Source organism: Pelecanus crispus, chromosome 1 (assembly GCF_030463565.1).
Source record: "Pelecanus crispus isolate bPelCri1 chromosome 1, bPelCri1.pri, whole genome shotgun sequence".
Taxonomy (NCBI): domain Eukaryota; kingdom Metazoa; phylum Chordata; class Aves; order Pelecaniformes; family Pelecanidae; genus Pelecanus; species Pelecanus crispus.
In genome coordinates this window covers 132,935,672-132,961,702 of record NC_134643.1, presented here as the reverse complement: position 1 = coordinate 132,961,702, position 26,031 = coordinate 132,935,672, and the positions used below count along the sequence as shown (strand labels likewise).

Here is a 26,031-nt window from a genome sequence, read left to right as displayed (position 1 = left end):
ACCGTGCTGCCTGCAGGACGGCTGGGCCCTGAAGCAGTATCAGCGTCTGAGTGGAAAAAGTGCTGGCTGACATTGAGGTTAGAGGGAAGCTTTTTGAAGGCTAAATGTTAGATGTACTGTTCAGAAACAGTAGCATGTAGAGATGTGTTCATGTCAGCCTGAAGAGCGTTTGGATGGATAAGCTCCCTCAGCATCCAGGCTCAAAAACTACAGCCATTTCAAAGTGTCTAGTAGGCTCTGCCTCTTGCTATCAAATTATGAGTTGACCTCTGATAGTCATTTCTTTGTTACCTCTCCTTTCTAATGCAGTACATCCTGTCAGAAAACAAAGCTTTAAGGTGTAGGAAACTCCAACTTCCAGAGAATAGAAATACCTGCTCTTCCTGGGGAATGGATCTATACTACGGCAATAAGAAAAGATTCAATTTTTAATAAAAGGGGGGAAAAGGGCAACAGAGACACCACCAAGATGACTTCCGAAATGTCAAAGTGCCAAACGGAAAGCTGTCAACAGAATGGGAACACTGCTATTCTCGTCACTGGACTAAGAAGCAGCCAAAAGCAGCGTGCCCAGGCCTGGCTCACGGCAGCAGCGGACCTCTGATCTCCCCACTACAGGACCACGTCCTGGAGTCTGTGCATGCACAGCTGTGTGTGTATAAGGTGACTAGGAACACAGCACAGTCTTAGGCTTGCACTACATCTGTTTCACCTAAAACCAACACTCAAGCACGTAACATTTTATAAGACTGGTACCTGGCTTCAGGATGCCAGCCCCTAGAAGAGAGGGAGGGAAGAAGAAGAGAATCTAAAAAAATTATTGTCAAAGTAAGGTGTTTTCATTTTTCCCAATCAAACAGGGACCTGACACCTCCCTGACAGAATGACATAGTATTTTTTACAGGTAATCTGCCTGCATAGATTACTTTTTCATAGCTAGAATCCACTAAGCTCTTTCAAAGCACATTTTAAAGAACTCTTTTAAAGAACATTTTCACAGACTTTCAAGACACCTATCAAAGCAAAGGATATTCTTTGCTCATTGATTCAGGGTGGATTGACAGAACTGTTAGTATTTCCTTTCCACCACTGTAATTCAAGTTAAAATAAAATGTTAATTCCAATTAAAATACTAGTTCTGCAACAAGTGCACAACAGGTCTGATGCTTTTAGTCTCCAAACACGAGTAACTGTTGAAATGCACCTCTCTCTGAAATATTTGCCTTATGTATATGCCTATTATTTTGCTTTTTTTCTGAAGAAAGTCGAGATTTTGGCTGTGACTCTTACAAAAGGTTTTTGCTAGCAGTTTTTCTTCATGTTCCACAGGAAAATGAGTTTGCTCTTAAAAACAAAACAATTTGCACACTGCAATACAGAATGTTTTTCCATTCTTAACAGTCTTTGTCAAATGTAACAATTCAGAAATTAATGGTTTTGTTTTGGCTTTACTTAAATGTTAATACTACTGTGAGGCTGAGATCACAGAACTGTGAGAAAGAGGGCAGCAGCTTCAAGGAAATAGAAACTCTAATAGATTCAGTACCATAAAGAGCTTTGGCAGCAGGTGCTCAACTCAGAAAGATGGTTCAATTTCAGTGAAACTTTTAATAATAATCTGAAAAAACAGGCTAGATAAGAAAGGACACAATCACCACAGGGGATATGGAAAACCACAAGATTTCTACTGAACAGAAATGAGAGTGGCAAGAATGAGTCAAATCTTGTCTGCTGTAATGCCTCTACCATTGCCTCTCCTCAACGGGACTGCTGATATCCATTCAGACTGGTACTGCCTTATTATTCCTTTCATGCACCTTTCTTCTACCATCTCCGCCCCCATTTTATACAAACAGACTGACATTTTTGTAAGAGGTGGTCTTCTTGTCATATGTAAGTACAGTTCTGTCCTAATGTGGTCCTGGCTGCAGGATGCGAGCCTGGAAAAAGCTTCTTGCCTGTTCATCTGCAACAAAATAACTGTCCACACAACCCGTATCTTTTTTTTTTACATGCAGACAGATAAACTTCCTCTAGGTGACTCTTCTCAGGACTGCAAGTTCTTGGAATCAAAAAGCAAAAGGATTTGCAAAAGCAGGATTGCACCATCAAACACAAGCTGCACCAGTATCATGCACTAAGCCTGTGTATTTTTTTTTTTTTTTAGGCCTCCTACAGACTACAAATAAATATAGCAGTCTTGATAAGTTATCATACGTAATGAGGTGTTTTATCCAACTGTAGACAACTGGCACATAAGTTTGGTGGCCCTCAATCCATAATCTAGTCTTTAACAACAGCTTGTCGTGCTTCCAGCTGCTTAATGCCAAGACCAATCCATGATGGAGATCGGCTGTCTCCAAGGGGGAAAAGGATTCTCGCCCAAGAGTTGGCGGGACTCATTGAGAGGGCTTTAAACTAGGTTTGAAGGGGGAAGGGGATATAAACAGGCCCGCTAGTAAGGAGCCCAGGGGCGGCATGGCAACATTGGGGGCAAAATCGACAGCCCAGCTTAAGTGCATGTACAGCAATGCACGTAGAATGGGCAACAAACAGGAGGAGCTGGAGGCCCTTGTGCAGCAGGATGGCTATGACATAGTCGCCATCACGGAAACGTGGTGGGACGACTCTCATGACTGGAGTGCTGCACTGGAGGGCTATAAGCTCTTCAGAAGGGATAGGCAGGGTAGGAAAGGCGGTGGGGTGGCTCTGTATGTTAGGGAGTGTTTCGACTGCATAGAGCTTGACAGTGGTGATGACAAGGTGGAATGCTTATGGGTAAGGATGAGGGGGAAGGCTGGAAAGGCGGATGTCCTGTTGGGAGTCTGCTATAGACCACCCAACCAGGAGGTAGAGGTAGATGAGGCATTCTATAAGCGGCTGGCAGAAGTGTCGCAATCGCTAGCCCTTGTTCTCATGGGGGACTTCAACTTGCCAGACATCTGCTGGAAATACCACACAGCAGAGAGGCAGCAGTCTTGGAAGTTCCTAGAGCATGTGGGGGATAACTTTCTAATGCAGCTGGTAAGCGAGCCTACCAGGGGAGGTGCCCCGCTTGACCTGCTGTTTACCAACAGAGAAGGGCTTGTGGGAAATGTCGAGGTCGGAGGCCGTCTCGGGCTTAGCGACCACGACATGATAAAGTTCTCAATTTTGGGTGATGCTAAGCGGAGGGGCACCAAAACTATTACCATGGACTTCCGGAGGGCAGACTTTGGCCTCTTCAGGACCCTGGTTGGGAAAGTCCCTTGGGAGGCGGTCCTGAAGGGCAAAGGGGTCCAGGAAGGCTGGGCCCTCTTCAAGAAGGAAGTCTTAAGGGCGCAGGAGCGGGCTGTCCCCGTGTGTCGTAAGACCAACCGGAGGGGAAATCGACCGGCCTGGCTGAATAGGGAGCTTTTGCGGGGACTCAGGGAAAAAAGGAGAGTCTACCGCCTTTGGCAGAAGGGGCGGGCAGCTCAGGAGGAGTACAGGGATCTTGTTAGGTCCTGCAGGGAGGAAATTAGAAAGGCAAAAGCCCAGCTAGAACTCAATCTGGCCAGTGCTGTAAAAGACAATAAAAAATGCTTTTATAAGTACATCAGCAATAAAAGGAGAGCCAAGGAGGATCTCCATTCTTTGCTGGATGTGGGGGGGAACATTGTCACCGAGGACAAGGAAAAGGCTGAAGTACTTAACGCCTTCTTTGCCTCTGTGTTCAACAGCCAGACCGGTCATCCCCAGGGTACTCAGGCCCTTGAGCAAGAGGATAGGGATAGGGACCAGAATGGAGCCCTCATAGTCCAGGAGGAAGCAGTTAATGACCTGCTATGCCACCTGGACGCTCACAAGTCTATGGGGCCGGATGGGATCCACCCAAGAGTACTGAGGGAGCTGGCAGAGGAGCTTGCCAAGCCACTTTCCATCATCTATCAACAGTCCTGGTTAACAGGGGAGGTCCCTGATGACTGGAGGCTTGCCAATGTGACGCCCATCTACAAGAAGGGCCGGAAGGAGGACCCGGGGAACTACAGGCCTGTCAGCCTGACCTCGGTGCCGGGGAAGATTATGGAGAGGTTCATCTTGAGCGAACTCCACAGGCAAGTACAGGTCAACCAGGGGATCAGGCCCAGCCAGCATGGGTTCACAAAAGGCAGGTCCTGCTTGACCAACCTGATCTCCTTCTATGACCTGGTGACCCGCCTGGTAGATGATGGAAAGGCTGTGGATGTCATCTACCTCGACTTTAGCAAAGCTTTTGACACCGTCTCGCATAATATCCTCCTCGGGAAGCTGGCACCTCACGGCTTAGACAGGCATACTCTTCGCTGGGTAAAGAACTGGTTGGGTGGCCGAGCCCAGAGAGTAGTGATAAATGGTGTTAAGTCCAGTTGGCGGCCGGTCACGAGCGGTGTTCCCCAGGGCTCTGTTTTAGGGCCAGTCCTGTTCAATATCTTTATCAATGATCTGGACGAGGGGATCGAGTGCACCCTCAGTAAGTTTGCAGACGACACCAAATTGGGTGGGAGTGTCGATCTGCTCGAGGGTAGGATGGCCCTGCAGAGGGACCTGGACAGACTGGATCGATGGGCCAAGGCCAACTGTATGAGGTTCAACAAGGCCAAGTGCCGGGTCCTGCACTTGGGTCACAACAACCCCATGCAACGCTACAGGCTTGGGGAGGAGTGGCTGGAAAGCTGCCTGGCCGAAAAGGACCTGGGGGTGTTAGTAGATAGCCGGCTGAACATGAGCCAGCAGTGTGCCCAGGTGGCCAAGAAGGCCAACAGCATCCTGGCTTGTATCAGGAATGCTGTGGCCAGCAGGAGCAGGGAGGTGATTGTCCCCCTGTACTCGGCGCTGGTGAGGCCGCACCTGGAATACTGTGTCCAGTTTTGGGCCCCTCACTACAAGAAAGACATTGAGGTGCTGGAGCGTGTTCAGAGGCGGGCAACGAAGCTGGTGAAGGGTCTGGAGAACAAGTCTTATGAGGAGCGGCTGAGGGAACTGGGGTTGTTTAGCCTGGAAAAGAGGAGGCTGAGGGGAGACCTTATCGCTCTCTACAACTACCTGAAAGGAGGTTGTAGTGAGGTGGGTGTTGGTCTCTTCTCCCAAGTAGCTAGCGATAGGACAAGAGGAAATGGGCTTAAGCTGCGCCAGGGGAGGTTTAGACTGGAAATTAGGAAAAATTTCTTTACGGAAAGGGTGGTCAGGCATTGGAACAGGCTGCCCAGAGAGGTGGTGGAGTCACCATCCCTGGAGGCGTTTAAAAAACGGGTAGATGTGGCACTTCGGGATATGGTTTAGTCTGGTCTACCCTTGATTAGTCTAGAGTGGGCTTGGTAGTGTAGGTTAATGGTTGGACTGGATGATCTTAAAGGTCTTTTCCAACCTAGATGATTCTATGATTCTATGATTCTATGATAGACAAAATGGTACCAATAGGAAGAAGCACCCTTTCTTAAGAAACTTACAGCCTTGTTTCACCAGAACTGCTGTCACTGTGTAAGACAATGCCAACCTATAAACAGGGCAGAACAATCACGAACATATTCTAGATCATGCAAATCACTTCAAAACTTGCATGAAAATCTGGAAAAGAACAAAGATTTTCTCTGCAGAGCTGTAAATAAGCAAATTCACTTTCAACTGTTACAGTCCTTTTAGGGAAACAGTCAGCAAACCAACATCTCCTGAGTTTTGTTTAAAAAGAGAAAAGCCCAGGTGGATATCTGACTTATATTATTTTTTAATTATTCATCATTATGCAACAGCAACAGGGTTATTATATAATAATGGCTTCTTCTTGCCAATCAGGCTCTAGCTACACTTTAGAAAAGAAACTGAAATTTAATTCTAGCCAAATTAGAAATTTATTTACAAAATTTTGAATAAAAAGAGAAGTCTGGAACATGTAGGTCACTTCCTTTCAGTAATCCATGAATAGAACAAACTGAAGCACAGAACTCAAAGTGTAGACTAAACATGGACTGAATCATTATGACTATGCCGAGAAAGTGTCACACCTTTAACCACTGCTTTAAATCCCTGGACTTTTCATACATGGGTAGTTCAGCTGAAGTTACAAGTACCATCACAGCTGCTGCCACAGTTATCACTAGGCTTAAGATGAAGCTTGAAACAAATCACCTATGTACTAGAAGCAAGCAGTACTCTAAGAGCACATGCCTGCTGTCAAAAACCTCACCAGACTATACTAGGAAAGGAGTCTTCTGTGTGTGTGCAAGTACGCGTTAAGAGGAATGGTGAGAAAAGCTGAAAGAAAAACTAATAAGTACACAGCCAATATTAAAGCACATCTTTAACACTTCACTTCAGGATAAAATATGAACAAACCAAAATATGAATTTGAATATGAATAGCCATCTCTGTCCATAATCATACAAATTAATATACACTGATTCAAGGATTATTGGTAAAAGCTGTACAGCTAGGTTTCATATTCCATCTGCTCTTAATAAGTAATTTAGAACAATGTTATGTAATTAAAATAGGAATATTGGAATGGAAGACAAAGGAAGAAGTGGTTTAACTATTTGTAACTTTTCTCTGTTGCTTTCACTACAACATGTCGTGTAAAATTAGAAAAAAAAAAAAAATGTTCCCTACTTCAATGAATGCTTTTTGACAGGAGTGTTTGGCTTTTAATATAAAGTCTTTTAGGCTTGTTTCCCACCATCTTTGCTTGTAATGCTACGAAAAATTTGTAGATTATTGCTTGGGGAACAGAGCCAACATAAATGGACAGACTCTTAGCTCAGATTCGTATAAACACACAGACTGAGAGCATCTAGATGCTAGTTCTTTTTGAATTTTTATTTTACTGCTGTCTCAGAATTTGTTTACTTAAGTGTCCTCATCTACCATGCTGGTTTTTATGAGATCTATATCATAATTCCCCCTTTCTCTCTGAAGGGAAAGGAAACTAAATAAGCCACATCTGCTTCAATAAATTGTCAGAGTAGCAGCTTTTGTGTTCTAAAAATAATTCTTGGCAGGATGGGTCAGCAGCAAAAAGCAACAAATGTGATTATTTCATTAAAATATAAAAGTCACTCTTTCTAAGATACTAAAAAGAAAAGTGACTGTGAAAGCTATATATCCATGTTGGCTTTGCCTATCAATTTTTCTTACAATAAGTGTATTATATATTCTCTTGCAACATCTGACTGTAAAATTAGAGTCAAAAGAGATGCTGCTAATGCTCTAAAACCTATTTTATCTTCTTAAGATTCTTAATATCCTAGATAATATGTAAACAGACTGCCATAAAACTTGCTGATTTAGGACACTGTTTGCAATGGCTATGTTTACTTTGTAGGTTGTGGCTGGCTAATAATGGAAAAAAGATCAGTGGAATAAAGGTACTTCATGGAAAGTAAGCAGCAGTGCCACTCACCTGCCAGTGGAGGATTATATTCCAGATCAAACCAAGGGTCAGCTTATGATTTCCATCCACAATGTCTGAGCTCCCAATATTTACCAAATCAACCTATTAAAGAAACAAAAAAAATATTTGTATAAGATTAATAGCAAGCATAAGAAGTTGGTGTAAAACTTTCTTTGTGCTGAGGGAGAGGAAGGGATGGGCTAGGGTAAATCTCTCATTTGGTTTCTGTTGTTTAGTAAACATCCAACTCATGTTTTATAAATGGCACAATTAATGTGCTGGCAAAAAGCAAGCAGTGATCTAGACTTCCAATTATTCCAGTTATAGCATGTTGTGAAAACATACAATTAAAAGTAATAGTTAATAATAACTCAAAAATCTTTTATATTAAGTCTCTACAATTACAAATCACAAAACTGATGGGTGACACAGAAGAACTCCTGTGTTATCCTCCATACTACCTTACATAATATACTTTGCTGAAAGCTACACACTCATCTAGACACTGTAGGAACCTACAAACCCAAGATATTGTTCCACATATTTAGATTAAAACAGAACATATTTTACCTTAATTAAATTCTACAAAGTATAAGGCAAGGCAGGATGTGTTCTGGAATACAGAGAAACCAATGACTGTGATCTAAGCAAGTCTTTTCCACATTAGTTTGTCCAGTAATGTTGTTTTCCATAATTATATTATGCATTTGCAACTTCATCATGCATCAGCATTTACCACCCTGGAATATTCTTTCCTCCTCATGTGAAATGATCCTTCAGCCTCCCCCACTTTTTATGCTGTCTAAATAAGAAAGCTAAATTCAGGGATGTGAGTGCAAGACAATACAAGCTAAGACCTGCACTTTTGGATGGAAACTATAACTCTAAAATTTGCATCCTTGCTGTTTCATAGATGCAGTTTTTCATGGTCAAAGCTGATAGTTATATGGCAAAGTACCCCATTTCTTCACAAATTACAGTCTGCATATCTCTACTGCACTTCTGAAGTTATTTGAAGTTACATCTGTAGAATGATTAAAGGTTTTGCACGCTCATAACAAGCCTCTATTTTTATTTTGAAATAAAATAAAAATATTACATTACACATATTACACATTGAAATATGCATCTATGTATAGCTAATTTTTACTAATCACATACAAAGTAGATATTTTGTCAAGAACTCTAAAACTCTGTAAGAACTCTTTAAGAATTCATCATCTTGTACTAAAAGCATACAAGACTGGCAACTCATTCTAACCAACGGTGTCTTGGAATATTTCCCAAGCGGAACTTAGACTTTATATGCCAAATTTCAAATGGGGACCACATAGCAAGTGACCCATAACAAGGCTTATTTAGGGTATCGCCTACATGTTCTACAGGCCAAATCCTCCACCTCTTTTTGGAAATGGAAGCCTGAATACACAGAACCCACATCTGTTTCACTGAAACAGAGGAACAGTTTGCTTCAGTGTTGCCTGAGGCTATATTGGGGCAACCCCCCACCCAACATTATCACGTTTCCATAGGGAAAAAAAAAATCTGTAAAATGGATTGACTGGAAGTAGCAGCATTTTTCAATCTGTTACCACTCAGATGACTGCAGAACATCAGAGCAAGGATGACACATACCAGCAGAAAAATCTAGATTAGTCACAGGCTTTAAATAGCTTTAGAACCATTGATTTTGCATTCCTGAAGTCCCACAGAAATCACTCTTGAGATGATTTTGAAGGTTGAGGAAACTATTTCAGAGACAGATCTTCTGGCTTTATATTAATCTGATATAGTGTGTATATATATACACACACTGTACTAATTTTTATATTGTGTATAGCTTATAAAATTTTCATCACATGAATATGATGGCCATTGGATGACCACTTCACTTTCTAAAATAATGTTTTTTCTTTTATGTTCTTCAATTGGAATACTCTCTGTTTTCTTTCTATATTTGAAAGAAATATATATCAATATATATAGTTATGTTCTGGGAACTGCATGAAAAGCACATTAATGGATTTAGCTGATACATAGTGAATAAATACTTTTAAAAACATTTACTATGAAAATGTGTAACCACATTCCAGGTATGCAATCAAAATCTTCTTGTATACTGTGAAGTAACGTATTGCTGATTTTTTTCAACAATGTCAAATATTGCAGATTTTGAAGAATTAGAAGCTTTTCCTTCCATTTATTTACATTAAATTCCATTTTAAAAAAGAAAACTCAAGCTGGAGGTCTTTATGCCAGTCTTATAAGGTCACTTTCATTTATGCACAAACCTTCAGATGGATAAGCATTACCTTAGATTTATAAAATTGGTAACAATCATTTTTAGTGACCTACTGCAGCTATCAAGAAATCCAATATAATATGCAGCATAGAAGACATTATCACTGTTCCATCACATCTTACTGTTACTTTATTTGAATTTGTTCTTGAGAAGGAGATATGATATAATTAGTTGGCCACTGAAAATGTCTGCTAAAGTTATGGGTCCATTGGAATGCTTGCATAAGGAACATATCATGAGAATATTTACTCAAAAATGATGCACAAGATACTGGCTTGAAAAGTCAATCTTGACAAAGTAGAATGGAAAGTGGTTTTGATATGATTCATTTCCTTAATGTTATGAGCCATAAGCAAGAGACACCAATGTAAATTTACCAAAAAGATTTCTTGTAGGAAAAGCCTAGTTTTTCAGACTTCATAATCATCAGAGCTTGTGAGTAGATATTTTGATAGGTAGCACCTTCTAACCAGCTATGGATGACTTCTTGTAATTAACCTTTTAAAATATATTATAAACACCATGCATTACCACAAATTGTGCATGTTGATCTGTCTTCAGATAACATCCGTTATAGATATATTATTCAAATATTTGCTGGCAGAGGATTTTAAACTTTCAAATACATTCCATCCTGATGCTGAATGACAAAGTTTCCAAGTCACATTAACAAAACTGCCTTGACTCCAGTAATTGTATACTATAGACCAGAGTTTGATCCAACACTTACAAAGCATTAAGTCCGTATGCTATCTATAAGATGTTCTGACCCTGTCCAGCTGGTTACTTACGTTATTTCTCTGCAAAACCTGCAGTGCTTTGTTGACATTGTTCAGAGCATGAACTCTTGTGGAGCCCTTTTCTTTTGCCTACAAAGAAAATAAAACAAATTTGGCTGCCCAAAATCAGAAACTAGAATACACTACATTTAACTCAAATCTTATATTGCGCCTGTGGTTTTCTATTTCATAAGGTTATGACAACAGTGAGAATATTACCATTCATTGTGCATAAGCAGCTTCCTGATATGAAATAAAGGCAATTGTGAAACAAACTTGATCCACAGCTGGAAGGTAATTTGGTACCTTGACATTTTTCAGTGAATGAATGATTGAAATGCATATAAAATCAGATAATTCCAGATTGTTTTTATTACAATTAGTTGTCTTCTCCATGGCACAATTTAGGAACATTACTATGACAACCAAGCAGATAAACATCAGTTTGTTTAATATTTATTTACAAATATATTCTCTCTGGATTTTGATTCTCAAACTCCCAGCCTGCTTCACTACTCTTTTATGAGAAAGTTTCAGAGAAAGATCACAAGCTCACAAAGTCCAAGCAGGAACACAACAGGGGATATTAAAAAATATGTGTGAGGTGCTGATTTAGAATTTCCAGGTTAGTAAGAGCAAGCTGTGCTCTCTTTTCAGACACGTACAACTCCAATACATGGACTGTATGTATGAAAATTATTAGCAAAACATTCTAATTCTACACATTAAATTCTATTCCTTGCATTTGGCACACACATCTAGTGATAAATAATTTGTGAATTCCAGCTAAAATCCAAGTATCTAAATAAACCCGCCTCAGTCTTGTTTCTCTTTGCCACACTTCCTCAATAAATGCATACTACAAAGTAGAACATTTTCATTTCAAATATATGCCTAGCAAAGGGTTACTGTCTAATATAGCTCTCAGTCATAAAAAAAGCTGAAAATATTCAGACCCCTAAAAAATAGTCTCCACAGGCCCTCATCAATGGCTGAAATTAATGAACACCACCTATGACAATTATCACAACAGCAAGGCTTCAATATACAGTAAACATGTTAATATACACATACGAGTTTTTGGCCTGTAAGGCATTCCAGGAGCTCCAGAAGTCTTCGTCCATCCCGAAAATCGTTAAAAAGATCTTCAATGCAACGTCTTCCACACTGAAATGAAACAACAGCTTTAGTTAGTTTAAATGCCAAAAAAAAAGGAAGAATCAAATTGCTAAAATAAGACCGGAAAGCTGTAAAAGCCACTGTCTTGCAAAGTGGTGCATTCCAACTGTGTAAATACACTGTGCTAATTAAATAATAAATATGAAAGGTATCACATGAAGTAAAGGAGGAAAATATCGTACAACTAAACTAATAGGATTTTTTCACATACATCTGTTTTTAAAAGGGTTCTTTTGCATAAGAGAGAGTGGTGCTTACCTTATTTCTTTTCTTATGTATGTAAGGAATGTACATCCTTTATTCCCTCTTAAAATTACACTGTTGATATAATTTGTGAGCAACTGCTGCAGAGCAAATAATTTATAATTTGTGCACGTACCATTAATTCAAACAATTAAGCCAGAACTAAATATAATAAAGCTAGAACACAGACTGGACTGGGCAATTAAGGTGTAATTCAGGAGAAAAATAGGAAAAATAATTTGCCAAATGAAAAAAATCCAACAAAAAATCCAAACACCCAGAAAGAGATATCAAGTTTAAGTGCCTAGTAGGTGCCCTTTCACGTGGCAGAAACAAACTTGGAATTACACAGACAGAGATAAGTCTCAGGCTTATTCTAGTGAGGATCTAAGAAACATATCTATGTTAATAGGACATACTTGGAATTGTACTGAATCAGGGCCTCATTCCTGTAACTGGCTAAAACAATTCACGTTTTGTACACAGCATCAACAAAAGATGAAAGGAAATACTTGGGATTTTCCGCCCATGTGACAATGGTAAAAGATGATTTATTCTCTCTAAAATTCAAGCCAAGTTTCTGATCTCATGTTTTGACTAATGCATTACATTTTAAAAATACAGAAATATAATTTTGTATAGTTTAGTCACTGTGCAACTTTTATGTGCACCTTTTATGTGCACCTATAAATTTTGACATATTTTTGTATGTACAAGAGCTACTGCGAACCACAATAAAACCCAGTGATTATTTTGTGCATTGTCAAGTAGATTCACATGTCCATATTATTTCTAATTTGTGAAGTTTCACAGATGCTTTGATCGATTTGAGAGGAAGCATCTGTATTTTAATTTGCTAGAATTGACACTATGCTGACCTACACTGCACATCTTCCACTTTTACCACAGAGCAATGTAGAACTGGGAATCCATATTACACAGAAAACATTTGCTTTCCTGTCAACAGCACTGTTCTGATACTCACTGCAACACTTATTAGAGCTAGCTGGGAATTTTATGAAAAATATATTTTGTCAGAAAGTATCAATTCCTTCAGAAGGTTTCTTAAACAGAGGACAGAATTAAGGACAGTGTCCAGTACTAGACTCATTTATTTTCCTCAGTCAATAAATATGTATGTGTACAGCACAAACTTTAGTGCTCTTGGCTACTCTGGCATCACTCTTTCCCTCTTCCTTTCTCTCTGACTGCTCTTCAGAAGCAAGAGCTCCTTTCAGTCCCTTCATTTTTGGTAAGGCCTTGTTTCTGTTTCATGGAACAAACAAATCCAAAACATAAAAAAATTTCTACAGCAGTAGGAATCCTTGTTTTCAAGCCAGTTTTCACACCCTGCACAACCCATTCCACCTAAGTTAATTTCTAGTTAACACACATGCTGCCACTTGACTACCTAAAATATCTGAAAACAAGTACTGAATATATTCATATATGATTTACTCACCCTGCTCAACCTCTTGAATTATCTCTTTAACTAATACTCAGCAACTCTATTTCCTGCCCTGCATTTAGTATGAGAAATAGTTTTGATAAAATGTTTTAAATTATGGTATGAACAATCATGTGCCATTATGCAAGTCAAGTCATGCATGGTATTCCTGAAGTTGTCTATTACTTACTCTATGCAGCACAAATTTAAAATTAAAACATACGACTAAATTAGAGAGACTTTCTTTTGTTCCCTAATCTTGCAGAACAAAAGTAATTTTTGCAGAGGGGAAGCACAAGACCTATGTACTTCTAAGGAAACATTTTAACATTCTTTAGAAAGTTGAAGTGATCAATAGGCCCTTCTGTAACACTCTGAAAAGTTGTGCCCAGAATGTTACTGAATCACTCTGGGAAAGTAAGCACAATAATGTTTGGATAGTAGAATATAATTATATTGCTTTGCATCATAAGGGAAAAATAGAACTAGCCTTCATAACTGCCTGTGTGTCTGTCTGTGTGCTGCTTTGCAGCATTTAAGCTATTCAAAAAGTTTAGGCTGGAATCCACCTAGAACAGCCAAAAATTCTGCTTAACAAAATAATATGGGGGTTTTTTTGGGTAAAGCTTTTGGAAAGAAAATATTGATTACAAACATATTACAAGTAAACCTTAAAGCAGAAGTTACCGTTGATCTTTTAGGGTCTTGGAAGTATACCTTCTATTAATCAGCAACTAAAAATACCTTAAGAAACCCTATACTACTGCCATACATATCATCCTTAACCTGAAGACGGTTGCTATTTTTCTGGGAACAGGGTAATTAAGTCTTCTTTCTCAAATAGACTGAATGTCTTCACTGGATCGACACTGCAGTAAGTCTTCAGAAACAAAGGGCTCAAAGATGCATCAAATAAATTCACTGTGTCATTGGAAAATGTCTGTTAAGTTTTATGAAGCTTTGAAAACAATGAAAAAAACCAAGCATGGCTAACACAAATGCCTAGTCTTTATTACAAATTCTTGTTGAAAATAACCTTTTAAGACTTTTTTTAGGTTGTGAGCTACAGTCACTGCCGTTTGCCTACAGAGGAATGAAAATATTCAGAAGAATCTCCTGTGCCATTTGCATGCATGTTGATTTGTTACTCCCCCTGTATTACAAACTTATCAAAACCTAACTTCAAAAAATGCCCAAAGCAGCTGCATGCTGGATTGCTGACTCACACTTTTTTTTTTTTTTTTCCTTAAAAACCACAATGATGGAAGAGATGGGGGAACGAGAGAGAGTGCAAGACAGAGGAAGGACCGCAGATAGTGAACGTGAAGCACAAGGTGACTTTTCATCAGTGTGGTACTAATTTCCCAAACAGTAGTTTGACTGGCAGCAATATGAAACTAAAGATAATTATATGATCTTAATCAATATATAAGCTACCTATAAAGTTAGTCAAGTAGATCAGGAAAGTAATTATTATCTCTCTCTTCCTTACTTGCTTATTTCAGGGAGACCAACAATTAATGGAGGGATTTGGGGGAGTGGAGGCAGGGATGAAAAGACAATGAGAAAAAATATACAGAATAAAGAAAAAGAGGGAGTAACTGTGAAACTGAAATTAAAAAACAAACAAACAAAAAACAGAGAAGCAGAAATTTATTTCTAGAAGTAAGACTAACAAAATAAAAATCTAAGGAATTTGTTAGAATCTTCATCACTAGAAAGACTCTAGGGATTTAAGTATACAGCAGTTTTACGTATTATTTTAACCTGCTGTCTTTGTGTTAAATAAAGGTCAAAACACAGACAATTTTCTTGGTTTAGCTGATATGGCTGTTGGCTGCAACTGCTGATCTTTGCATAACATAAGGGGACCTGAAGGAAATCCAAGGGATTTATTTTAAAAGAAAATCACCAAGGAATGTGATACAGAAGGGAAGATAAGATTCCTGGTTTATCATGAATGAAATTAACCCTCCAACTTAAATAAGGACTGAGGAAAGGAATTCACAAAATACATTTGTATGAGGAAAAATCCCTACACTACCACGGTCAACTACACAAGCTTTAGTCTTAGAATTAAGGGGTAATATACAATTAACATCTCAGGAAAACATGTGAATTTGCAGTAGAATCTTCCCCCAGGTGTTATAAGGGAGTGAAGCATACTTAAGCGTATTCCATGTACTAACTCAACTGCATGTGTGTATGTACATGCATATACATATTCTTGAATGCTTTCAGCATTAATTAACTGAAATAATATCTAAAGTGTATTAGTTATTTTCCAAATTCAGACAGCAACCGAACAAATCTTACGCCAAAGAAGGTTACCTAAAAAGACAAAAGCAGATGGAAAAGAAAGAAAAAAGAAAATCAGGAAACAGACTGAAAAGTAAGTGTTGCTAAATAAATGTAGTTGCAAATTTTTTGGTGTGAATATATTTAGAAATCTTAAAACATCAAGCTCCATCCTACTCATCTCACTACTGTCTACTTTCATTGTTATTCCTGTGTTCTTCTTTCCAAAGACTACATTAAACATCATTCTCTCTATGTACCTTTAACAAATAAATTTTATCAAGCAAGTAAATTATTTAATCAGCTCATTCATCAGATACATTATGGAAGAAGTTAATATCGTGGGAAGCATTCCATGAAAACCTCTCTGTTTAGAGCTATGTGCAAGCCAGTAATCGTGAAAGCAATAGAGACCACCACCAAATAATTGAAGAATATCTTGTCCAGAGAGGGTACAAAGACATCCATTCATGAACATTGCTTCTCCTATTGCTCAGTGCTCAAAAATTATGAGTCAAAGCTCCAAAAATTCTGATTAGCATAAAACTGTTAGCAGACATTATGTTTTAGAATAAATTAGCATAGGCAAAGCCTATACTAAGGGAAAATAGTGCGAAGGGAAAGGAAATAGGAAGGGGAAGGAGTTGGGAAGTGAGAAGAAAGGAAGGGAGGGGAAGAGGATTAAGAACAAGTCACAACTTAAATTTTCTCTCACAAGCACAAAGGGTAGAAATGTGCTTCTATTTCCTGAGATTCATAAACTCACAAAATTTCAAGCAATGAGTCCATAATAACAACTCCAGCAAAATACATAATAACAGAAGACTGTAACATATCTGCTATTTGAGGTTCTTTAACATGCATCTATTTTTTTTCTGTTTCATAAAAATGCCATACGATAGGTACTTTTTTCCCATTTTTTGAGAAAAATTACAAAGGGTAAAAACTTGGCTGAGGAAGAGATCTCAGACTTTTCATTTTCCTTTGCAGACAAGTATGCATTTAGATTACACTTTTCATATGAGGGCAGATTAGACTGTAAGAAGATTATTACAGTAAGACAAGTTGGATGCTATTTCTTATGCATTTTACAGTATCATTGGCTTATTATTATCAGTTCATCTGGGAAATCTAGCAACCAAAACTTTCAACAGATGGCGAGAGAGAATAAATTAAAAGAGAAAAGGCACTGTAAAGACAGAGAATTCAAGGTTAAGCATGACACTAGACAGAAGATTTGAAGTTGTATTAGGCATAAATAAGAAAAATCAGCTTACAATACAACTAGTGGACACACAAGTCCTTCAGACTCCTGGGACAGGTAAATAACTGAGACCTTAGCTTGGGACAAGACCTGTGCCTCCAGGAGGGGCAGGAAACCCAGACCGCAGAGCCTGGAGGGGAGCTGTAGTGTGGTCCAGCTGCGCCCCCAGTGTGCAGGGCTCTGGAACAAAGAGCCAGAGGTGCCCTGCAGTTTGGCCAGGACCTCAGGCTGCTGATTGATTACTAAAACAATAAAAAGACAAGATACAATCCAGAGAGGCAGGAGGACATAAGCCATAAGTTGTCACATAACTTTTTCAAGTAATTGTCTTAAGTTCAGCTTGTAAATCTGTAAATTTTGCTGAATAGATGTCGGTAAGAAAGAAAGAACAACTTGGTTGGCTTATGGATGTTACCCTTAGTAAGACTTCAAAGAATCAGCCTTTTCTTGCAGTCAAAGTATTTGATGCCTCATTCTGTGAAACAATAAAGAAAAGCCACTGACCTAATCTCAACAGATCTTTTAAGTCAGTTTTAATAAAAGAGGGATTATTAATACTTGCTCTTGCCCTGCTAAATATATTAAAGGTTGAATTTCTCTCCACCCTCGTTCATAGTTTGTTCAGTTCTGCTGGGAAGTTCCATGAAAGTCACTGACATTTTCTTTCACTGATGCTGGATTACTATTACAGCAGCAGAAGATATTGTCCCAGTCACAAGGGAAGAAAGATGCACTGGGCATAGTTTAATTAGGCCACACCTTTACTGACTCATGGGAAACACTGAGCAATAACTTGAGCCACACAAGCTATCCTTTCTCCCTTCATCCTTTTCTCCTGGGAGAACACGAAGGATCCGTTCTGCTGCAGGTGAAACTCTATGCCAGCCAGCTGGAAGTCAAACACTGCACAAGTAGTTTGCCTCTCTGCTGTCAGAGCTCCAATCTGTTTACCAGCCTTTGTGGGAGACCCCTTTTTTCACAGTCTAACTTCAGCTTTCAAGGAATTACACAGAGGCGTAACTGATGAACAACAGTATTTTAAAAATTACTACTACCGACCAACTGCGAGGAAGCTGTAAAACCTGCTCTAAAGATGCCACTCTCTTCTCACAGGCAACGACCCAAATATTGCTGTGCATTTCAACAAGGTAACTGCCACAATGCGTGCAGCAGGCCCCGAACACCCAGCTCTAATGAGGGAAACTAGGGGCAGGTCTTATTAATTGTCTGAAGGCAGTTCACGTTTGTGGGACAGGACACATACTCCCAGAGTAGGATCGGTTTCGTATCCAGACCCTGACGTTCAGGTAATGACACCAGACCCTCCTGGCACTTCAGTTCTTGTAAAAGGATATTTTCCCCTCAGCACAAGGAGTCACTCTACTTTTCTAGTGTCATTACAGAGAAGGATACTCACACACCTCTAAGTTTCTGAAGAATACCTTGTTACTTCCATTTTAAAATAAATCAGAAAATCTCACTGCAAGGGCTGTACATATCCAGAACAGAAATACAGATGTATTGTCAGACACAATTATGTTAGTATAGCTATCACTGGTTTTCTTATCGCTCAGAAATTTGTCTCTAAATTAAATGTAAATCAAAGAATAAGCAAATAAATTTGTCCTAACAACTCATACCTCGTCTTTGGTTTACCCTCACCTAGCGCTTACCCAAGAAGGACAGTGTGGTGGTTTGACCCTGGCTGGATGCCAAGTGTCCACCAAAGCTGTTCTATCACTCCCCTTCTCAACTGGACAGGGGGGAGAAAATATAGAGAAAAAGCTCGTGGGTCGAGATAAGGACAGGGAGATCATTCAGCAGTTACCATCATGGGCAAAACAGACTCGACTTGGGGAAAATCAGTTTCATTTATTGCCAATCAAAACTGAGTAGGAGAGAGGAGTGAGAACATGTGTAGAGTAATGAGAAATAAAACCAAATCTTAAAACACCTTCCCCCCACCCCTCCCTTCTTCCCAGTTTCAACTTCACTCCCCATTTTCTCTACCTCCTCCCCCCAAGCAGTGCAGGGGGACAGGGAATGGGGGTTGCGGTCAGTTTGTCACGCGTTGACTCTGCTGCTCCTTCCTCCTCAAGGGGAGGACTCCTCACACTCTTCCCTTCCTCCAGCATGGGGTCCCTCCCACGGGAGACAGTCCTCCATGAACTGCTCCAGTGTGGGTCCTTCCCACAGGCTACAGATCTTCACGAGCTGCTCCAGCGTGGGTCCCTCCCACGGGGTGCAGTCCTTCAGGAGCAGACTGCTCCAGCGTGGGTCCCCCACGGGGTCACAAGCCCTGCCAGCAAACCTGCTCCAGCCTGGGCTCCTCTCTCCCCATGGGTCCACAGGTCCTGCCAGGAGCCTGCTCCAGTCTTGGCTTCCCATGGGGTCACAGCCTCCTTCGGGCACATCCCCCTGCTCCAGCGTGAAGTCCTCCCCAGGCTGCAGGGGAGTCTCTGCTCCGGTGCCTGGAGCACCTCCTCCCCCTCCTTCTTCACTGACCTGGGTGCAGAGTTGTTCTCACATATTCTTATTCCTCACTCCAGCTGCAGTTTGTGTCCCAGTGTTTTGGGGTTTGTTTTTTTTTTTTTTCCCCTTCTTACATATGTTATCCCAGAGGCACTACCACCATCACTGATGGGCTCAGCCTTGGCCAGCGGCGGGTCCATCTTGGAGCCGGCTGGCATTGGCTCTGTTGGACACAGGGGAAGCTTCCAGCAGCTTCTGACAGAAGCCACACCTATAGCCCCCCTGCTACCAAAACCTTGCCACGCAAACCCAAGACAGACAGAGAGGTGGAGAAAGTTCTGATGTCAAAGAAGTAGGAGAGCTAATCAACGAGTGAAGAGCAGTCTCACCACAGTCTCCAATTATTTTATAGGCTCTACAGATAATCTATATTATCTCCTTAGTACACTTTATGGTACTCTTCTAAAACCAGTACATAAGGCCCTCTGAGACCCAATATGCAAAAATATTTTCTTTGTAGAGTGTTCTAATTTACCTTTCCTTTGTTGAATTCTACTGTAAGATTAATTATGTGATAATTAAAATATTGGAAGTTTCATCATGCATAACAAAACTTCCTAAAGTTATGTTGAAATGCTCCCCATCCTTGGGATCACTGAAATTCATGAAGTTGAATTATTTTCTCTGCTCTGAAAGCAAAGAGAATCCATTATTTATTAATTATACACATGGCATTTTAAAAGTGAAAGCCAAAATAGTTATTATGTATCCTATTTTCATATAAAATTTCCTTATGAGGTTTATTCAATACAACTTGAATTCACTTTATAGACATTCTATCTTATCTATTAATGCCATTAGAAAATGAGATTTTGAAATGAATCACATCACTAACCAGATTATTTTTTCCTGATTCAGTGTATTGTGTTTTTCATAAGAATGAAACTAGATTAAGAGCAGAAATTAATTGTAATAGCATGATAGTATCAAAAAAATGAAGTTCTGTTTGGAACAACAAAATAAAATCTACTGATACAGTCTTGAATTAGAGCAGGAAAAATATAATGATATCAACAGTAGTTTTTTAATAGCACTACAATATATATTTCAAAAAGGTATATAATCCATGCTGTCAATTGTTAAAATGGGAAGATATAATTTCAGTAATTTTAATATTATTTTTCAAAAGGTTAACTATTCTAGAAGAAAATATCTTATAAACAATTGATATTGCTCACTGTGTGCAGACCATAAACACGCAAATCAAAGTATGAACAATTTTTTAGGCAAAATTTGATGGGCTAGTTCTAAGCTGCCAGAGATAATACAGCCACCTCTGGATACTCACACCTGAATGTGGCAGGTTTTAATGTAATCAGATATCTGTTAACAAAGAAATAAACAAAACCTTATTATTATGGTGCATATATTTCATATATAAGTATGCATGTCCCTTTAAAATGTGAAACAAGTCAGCTTATTACCTCTGTGACAGGATCAGTGGAAAAGTATTTTTTTAATGAAAGGTTACCCCTATTGCAATTCCAGCATAGCTTTATCTGAGATACAAATCAGGTGAAAAAGATGACCAAACTGGCTCACAGATGATGGGAACAAAGATTTGAGGATTATTTCACCCTTCACTTGAACCATGAAAGCTACACTGACCACCCAGATAATTCACACTCCTGTTACTTAGAATTTTAAAGTGTTCTGTGACAGATTTTCAGTTCTACTACCAACCTGAGCAGGAATTCGACTTAGTAACATAACCATTCAACAGATCAACTTGTGCATTAAAAAACTGTCAAAGTTTAGACAAAACCTAACCGCTTTCAAAAAATATTAACCTGATGCTCACTAAATACATCTATACTAATTTGCCCAGTAACTACTACACAAAGTTTCTATTTGGTAAGCAGTGGATGTACAATGTTGGCATCTATTGCTTTTCTTTTATGCAAATAATTATGGTTCTCACCTCTGCAAAGAAACATATAAAGAAGAAAAATACCATAAACTAACAACTAATTTTATTTATAGTGTTATCTCAGATGTAACTTTCAATAAAAGATGGAATGTTAATTACATTTACAGGTTCAAGAAAACTTGTATTTTTTTCATTTATAGTGTGTAGGTATTTTTGAGTTTATAGTGAGTAGAGTTTTATAACAGCATTTTTAAACAGTGGGAGCTGCAAAGACAAAAATGTAGAGTTCTTGAAAGGAGGAGTGAGCTCACTTTCCGGTGGAGAAATACAAACTATTGCTATCAGATACCATATGCAACAATTTTGGCTAAAATTGTCATTTAAGGGACCATCAGTTCCACAGCAGACTGTTTCCATGAACACTTGTTATTCAATTAATTTATTTTTCTGTATGTGGTTATTAGAAAACAGAAGAAAGGGAATGTCTTCAGTCTTGATTAAAATCACAAGCATTAGTGCAAAATCTTGGACAGCAGAGAAAGGTTCTGAAATTTTTGTCTTTTGGCTTACTGATGTTCTGAATCTTACAGAACAGTTTAATATTTACACAATGAGGTACAGAATACTGCAGGTACCACATTTCTGCACGCAGAAGATGTCCTTTCTGAGTGAGTTTGGATTCTCCCTCTATTGAAGGGCAGGCTTTAGCAGCACATTTTTTGTCAGTTTAGAGCTTAAATCCTGGCTGCAAAGAAAATCTGAGGTGTATAAATGATAAGATAAATTTCAAACATTGTACTTTGGAAGCCCTTCAGATATTTATTCTCAAAGATGAGACTATGTAAAACAGACAAACCTCTACTACTGTCTTTACCTGTAACAGACAAATAGTCAAGCTTCTAAATAGGTGTAACTGTAATTAAACAAGACTAAAACACAGTAATTTTCATCAATAACAAAAGAAAAATAATAAACTCCCTAATTATGAAGTGTTGCTATTACTTGTATTCCAAATCCCATATAAACAAGAGACTTAATCTAGATCAGTTCATCCAAGATGTGAAAGAAGCGAATGTGATACATAATTTGGACAAAAGCTTCAGAACAAAACTCAGTTTGACTTTACACAATGGCTCATATATGTGGCAGCTCCATTTCTGTGTTTGCAAAGTGGTGGCCCTGCACAGCACACTGGAACTGATTTTGACTTCCCTTGGGAAGTCAGCTTCCCAGAAGCACTGAAGAATGGGCTAGTTTGTGATAAACCACCAAGGAGGGAGGATCTTCTCAGTCCACACTGAAGTTAGGTCTCCCCTTAAGGACACAAACCATCAGTGAAATGCCCAGCTGAAATACCTGAGAACTGGCTTTGTCAGCATTGACCACATGGGGAATTCTGACCATTAAAGCTAAAGTTCCTACATCTGCAGCCCGAACTTTCAGTTCTTACTGCTTCAGACACCTTTCTGATGTAAGGAAAATGTCTACAGTTATCAGGATCAACACAACAATTTGATATGTCCCAGAGAAAGTACCCTGACTTGGACAACTGGGTAGACCTAAGTCATTGTAGCAAGTCATCCAGTTTGCTTGATTTGACTTTGTCTGTGGAGGAAGAGTAAAAGGCAAAAGTTCTGGCATTTCTTGTCATGCTTCTACGCCCACTAACTCTTTTTTTTTTTTTGGCTTTCATTAACATTTCTTGATTAGGAAACATCTGACCACTATTTCAATTTTAACAAAAAAACCAAAGGAATGCTGAAAGGGAAGAAGGGTATCATACAGAAAAGAAATAAGTAATGAAATTATGTATTCCGTCTTCGCCAGTGAGAAGTCATCCTCAAGAACAAACACATTTTGGTAGCCGAATCAAAAAACAAAGTCCTAGTGCATCTGAGGTAGCACCGCTTTCAAGCCTATTTTTTCAAATGTATTTTCATTGACTCAACTGAACCTTTAGTACTGACATACAAGTGGATGACTCATCCTCCTTTCTAAAGGGTTACAAACATTTAGTCAAACTCATTGCATTTTCTGGCACATGCACATAGTCACTCCCTGTCATCTTGTTATATGGAATAGTTAAATCAAGTATATATCTGCTTTTAATATTGCCATTTAAAGCTGTAGCAATGGTAAAATCCATGCAACCACATCTGAGCAGGCTGGTGCTCATTTTCACTTGGTGAAAAGGAAAGGCCAGTATTTATTTGTTCAGAATGGAGGTTACTCCATTAGCTTATGTGCCAGCAGCACTATGCTTGTTCTTGCTGTCCTGTGTTGAAGCCCAGCTGAGCAGGAGGATCCACTGCATGCGTATTACAACCAAGAACTGTTCTTGGAGTTCCTCTACTCCCACTGTACTTATTCCCTACAAGCTTGTTTGCAGTAATTAATTAATAATTAATTTAAATGACGTCCTTAAAAGAGCAAGTATACTGCTTGAGCTCAGGTAAGAGTTTAACATGGGTTCTTCCACTTTTTTCCCATCTGGAGAAGTCAAGCATAATTTTACAGAGACTGAAAATCTGCCTATAGAAACTACATGGCTAACTAAAAGGATACAGTTTTCCAATACAATCCATTGTTTGGCTTAAAAATGCTATGCAAGATATATAGTCCATTATCTAAATGTAACTAATTTTTACTTAAAAAAAAACCAAAACAAAAACAAACTGTTGCTTGAAAGCACAATTTCCACTTGAAATACTACTAAAAATTAGTAGTCTGCTGTAGAGGACATCATCTATATATAAGATTTCAAGACATTCAGAAGGAAATCCTAGAAAGCAAAAGCAGCAAGAGGACAGTATTTGAAAGGGAACAGCAGAACATATAAGACATGGTGAAACAGCAGAAAACGAGGACATTCAGCGACAGCTTTCTTTTGACAAATTCAAATTTACGTGTACGGTAGCCTGCTAGCCTGTCAACAACAGGCTCCACAGGACAAGCTGTGAGTGTGGCACCACCATTACTCAAGGCTGTGGTAACCCTGTTCAACGTGACTGCCACTCCCTTACTGCAGGACAAACCAGTCTACCCCTCCTCATTTCACAACCATTCTACCTTACATCAGTGATGAGGTCAATTTTCAGATTTTATGAATGGCCAGAAGCATGTCATATTTGGGTTTCACACTACCTGATGATATATGCCCATGCATATAAGCACTCTTTAAAAACTCAATTCCCCCATATTGGTACCAATACTGTGATCCGGCATCCTCAAGAGGTGAGGAAGAAGAAAAAAAAAGAAAAAAGAAGTTTTATTTGTTTCTTCTATGTATTTTTTTTTTCTCTTGGAGTGCTCCTACTGTAAATAATGTACTTTATGCAGGTAACATACTTACTATATAGTTTTCTTAGATTGAAAAGAATGTAAATTTTCCATTTTTCCTTCTCACTGTCCACAACTCATCAAACAACACATTTTTCTTCATATTGCAAATAAATGAAATTATAACTGCTCACAATATTAGAAGACGTTATGACTAGATATGGAATTGATATTTTTATCAATATTATAGTTCTGCACATTATTGTCTGCAAAAACGTTTAACATATTTGTTATGTTTAACACAAAAAGTTGCTATGTTTTGGCTACCAGCAGGTAGCATGCATACGTACCTCAAATCACCACAACTAATGATGGTAACTTAGTGAAAATGATTGTCATATGCTGCTTTTGCAGTGTCTGGCAATAAGGAATTTATGTACCAACTTGCATTTGTGAATCTGGATCCCTGTTTATAATTAATAAAATAACAATATGAGCTGAATCTCTCTTTAAAACCAATCACTAAAAATTGACTGTAGTACAGAGAATAAAGAAGAAATAATAAAAGACTTTGGCTTGCATTTTAGTTGCATTTTTCTATGTTAAGTAATATCTTATGAATGGCTTCAAAAATCTGTGCATCTTTTTGTTGGATTATACCACATACTGTGCCCATCAGTTAACTACTTTAAAAAAAATATATATTTTGTACTGATAATGTGGGGTTTAATTCTAATCCCAACTGTTCGCTGGCACTCTTATAAAAATTATACAGTGAAGATAGTAGCACCCAGCCTGAAACTATACAAAGGAAACAGATGACCAGCAACCAGTCTACAAATACATTAACAGCAGCCTGAAGACAGTGGAATAAACCAGCATCCAAGATGTACCACACATCTAAACAAGCTAGAACAGATTGGCTCTCACATATGAGAAGAGGAAATAATCCTTTGGACCATGGAAAACCACATATAAACAGCAGAGATACGCAATGGAGCTTGGGAGAGATGGTTTTGGCTTCCTGACTCACAGTGGCGTTGAGCCCCAGCCAGCTCAGTCTCCAAGACTAACATCTGCAGCCATCAGGGTTAACAATGCAGCATGAAACTCATAGTATCATATACCTAAGGCTTGACCAACACAGTTGATCAGTGCTTGATTCTTAAGTTATTAACTGATTGATTGCCTAGTAGTTGAGAACAAATAAATGCTTTCTGAAATTCTGAAATTTTCCTGGTGTCTTGGTCCCCCAGAATACTCCTCTTACAGGGGTCCACAAATCCAACAACAATTGTGATGCATTAGTGTAATGGATTTCCCAATGAACCGGAATAACCAGTAACAGCTGAAGTCCAGAAGGCAAAAGTAAGAGAAGACAGTCTACTGGAGTTCCACATACGCAGTGCAGATCTTACCATCTTCCAAACCCAGCATCAATTTCTGAAACTGAG

General features: G+C 38.9%; 1 protein-coding gene across 1 annotated transcript in view; it reads right to left on the bottom strand.

Moving 5' to 3' along the window:
- Positions 1-26,031, bottom strand: part of DMD (dystrophin) — a 1,232,979-nt gene that overhangs the window by 935,157 nt on the left and 271,791 nt on the right. Inside the window, exons 3-5 of the mRNA XM_075717957.1 lie at positions 11,540-11,632; positions 10,478-10,555; positions 7,394-7,486 (exon numbers count right to left, since the gene is read on the bottom strand). Coding sequence (XP_075574072.1) covers positions 7,394-7,486; positions 10,478-10,555; positions 11,540-11,632 — 264 coding nt within the window. The remainder of the gene's footprint in view (positions 1-7,393; positions 7,487-10,477; positions 10,556-11,539; positions 11,633-26,031) is intronic.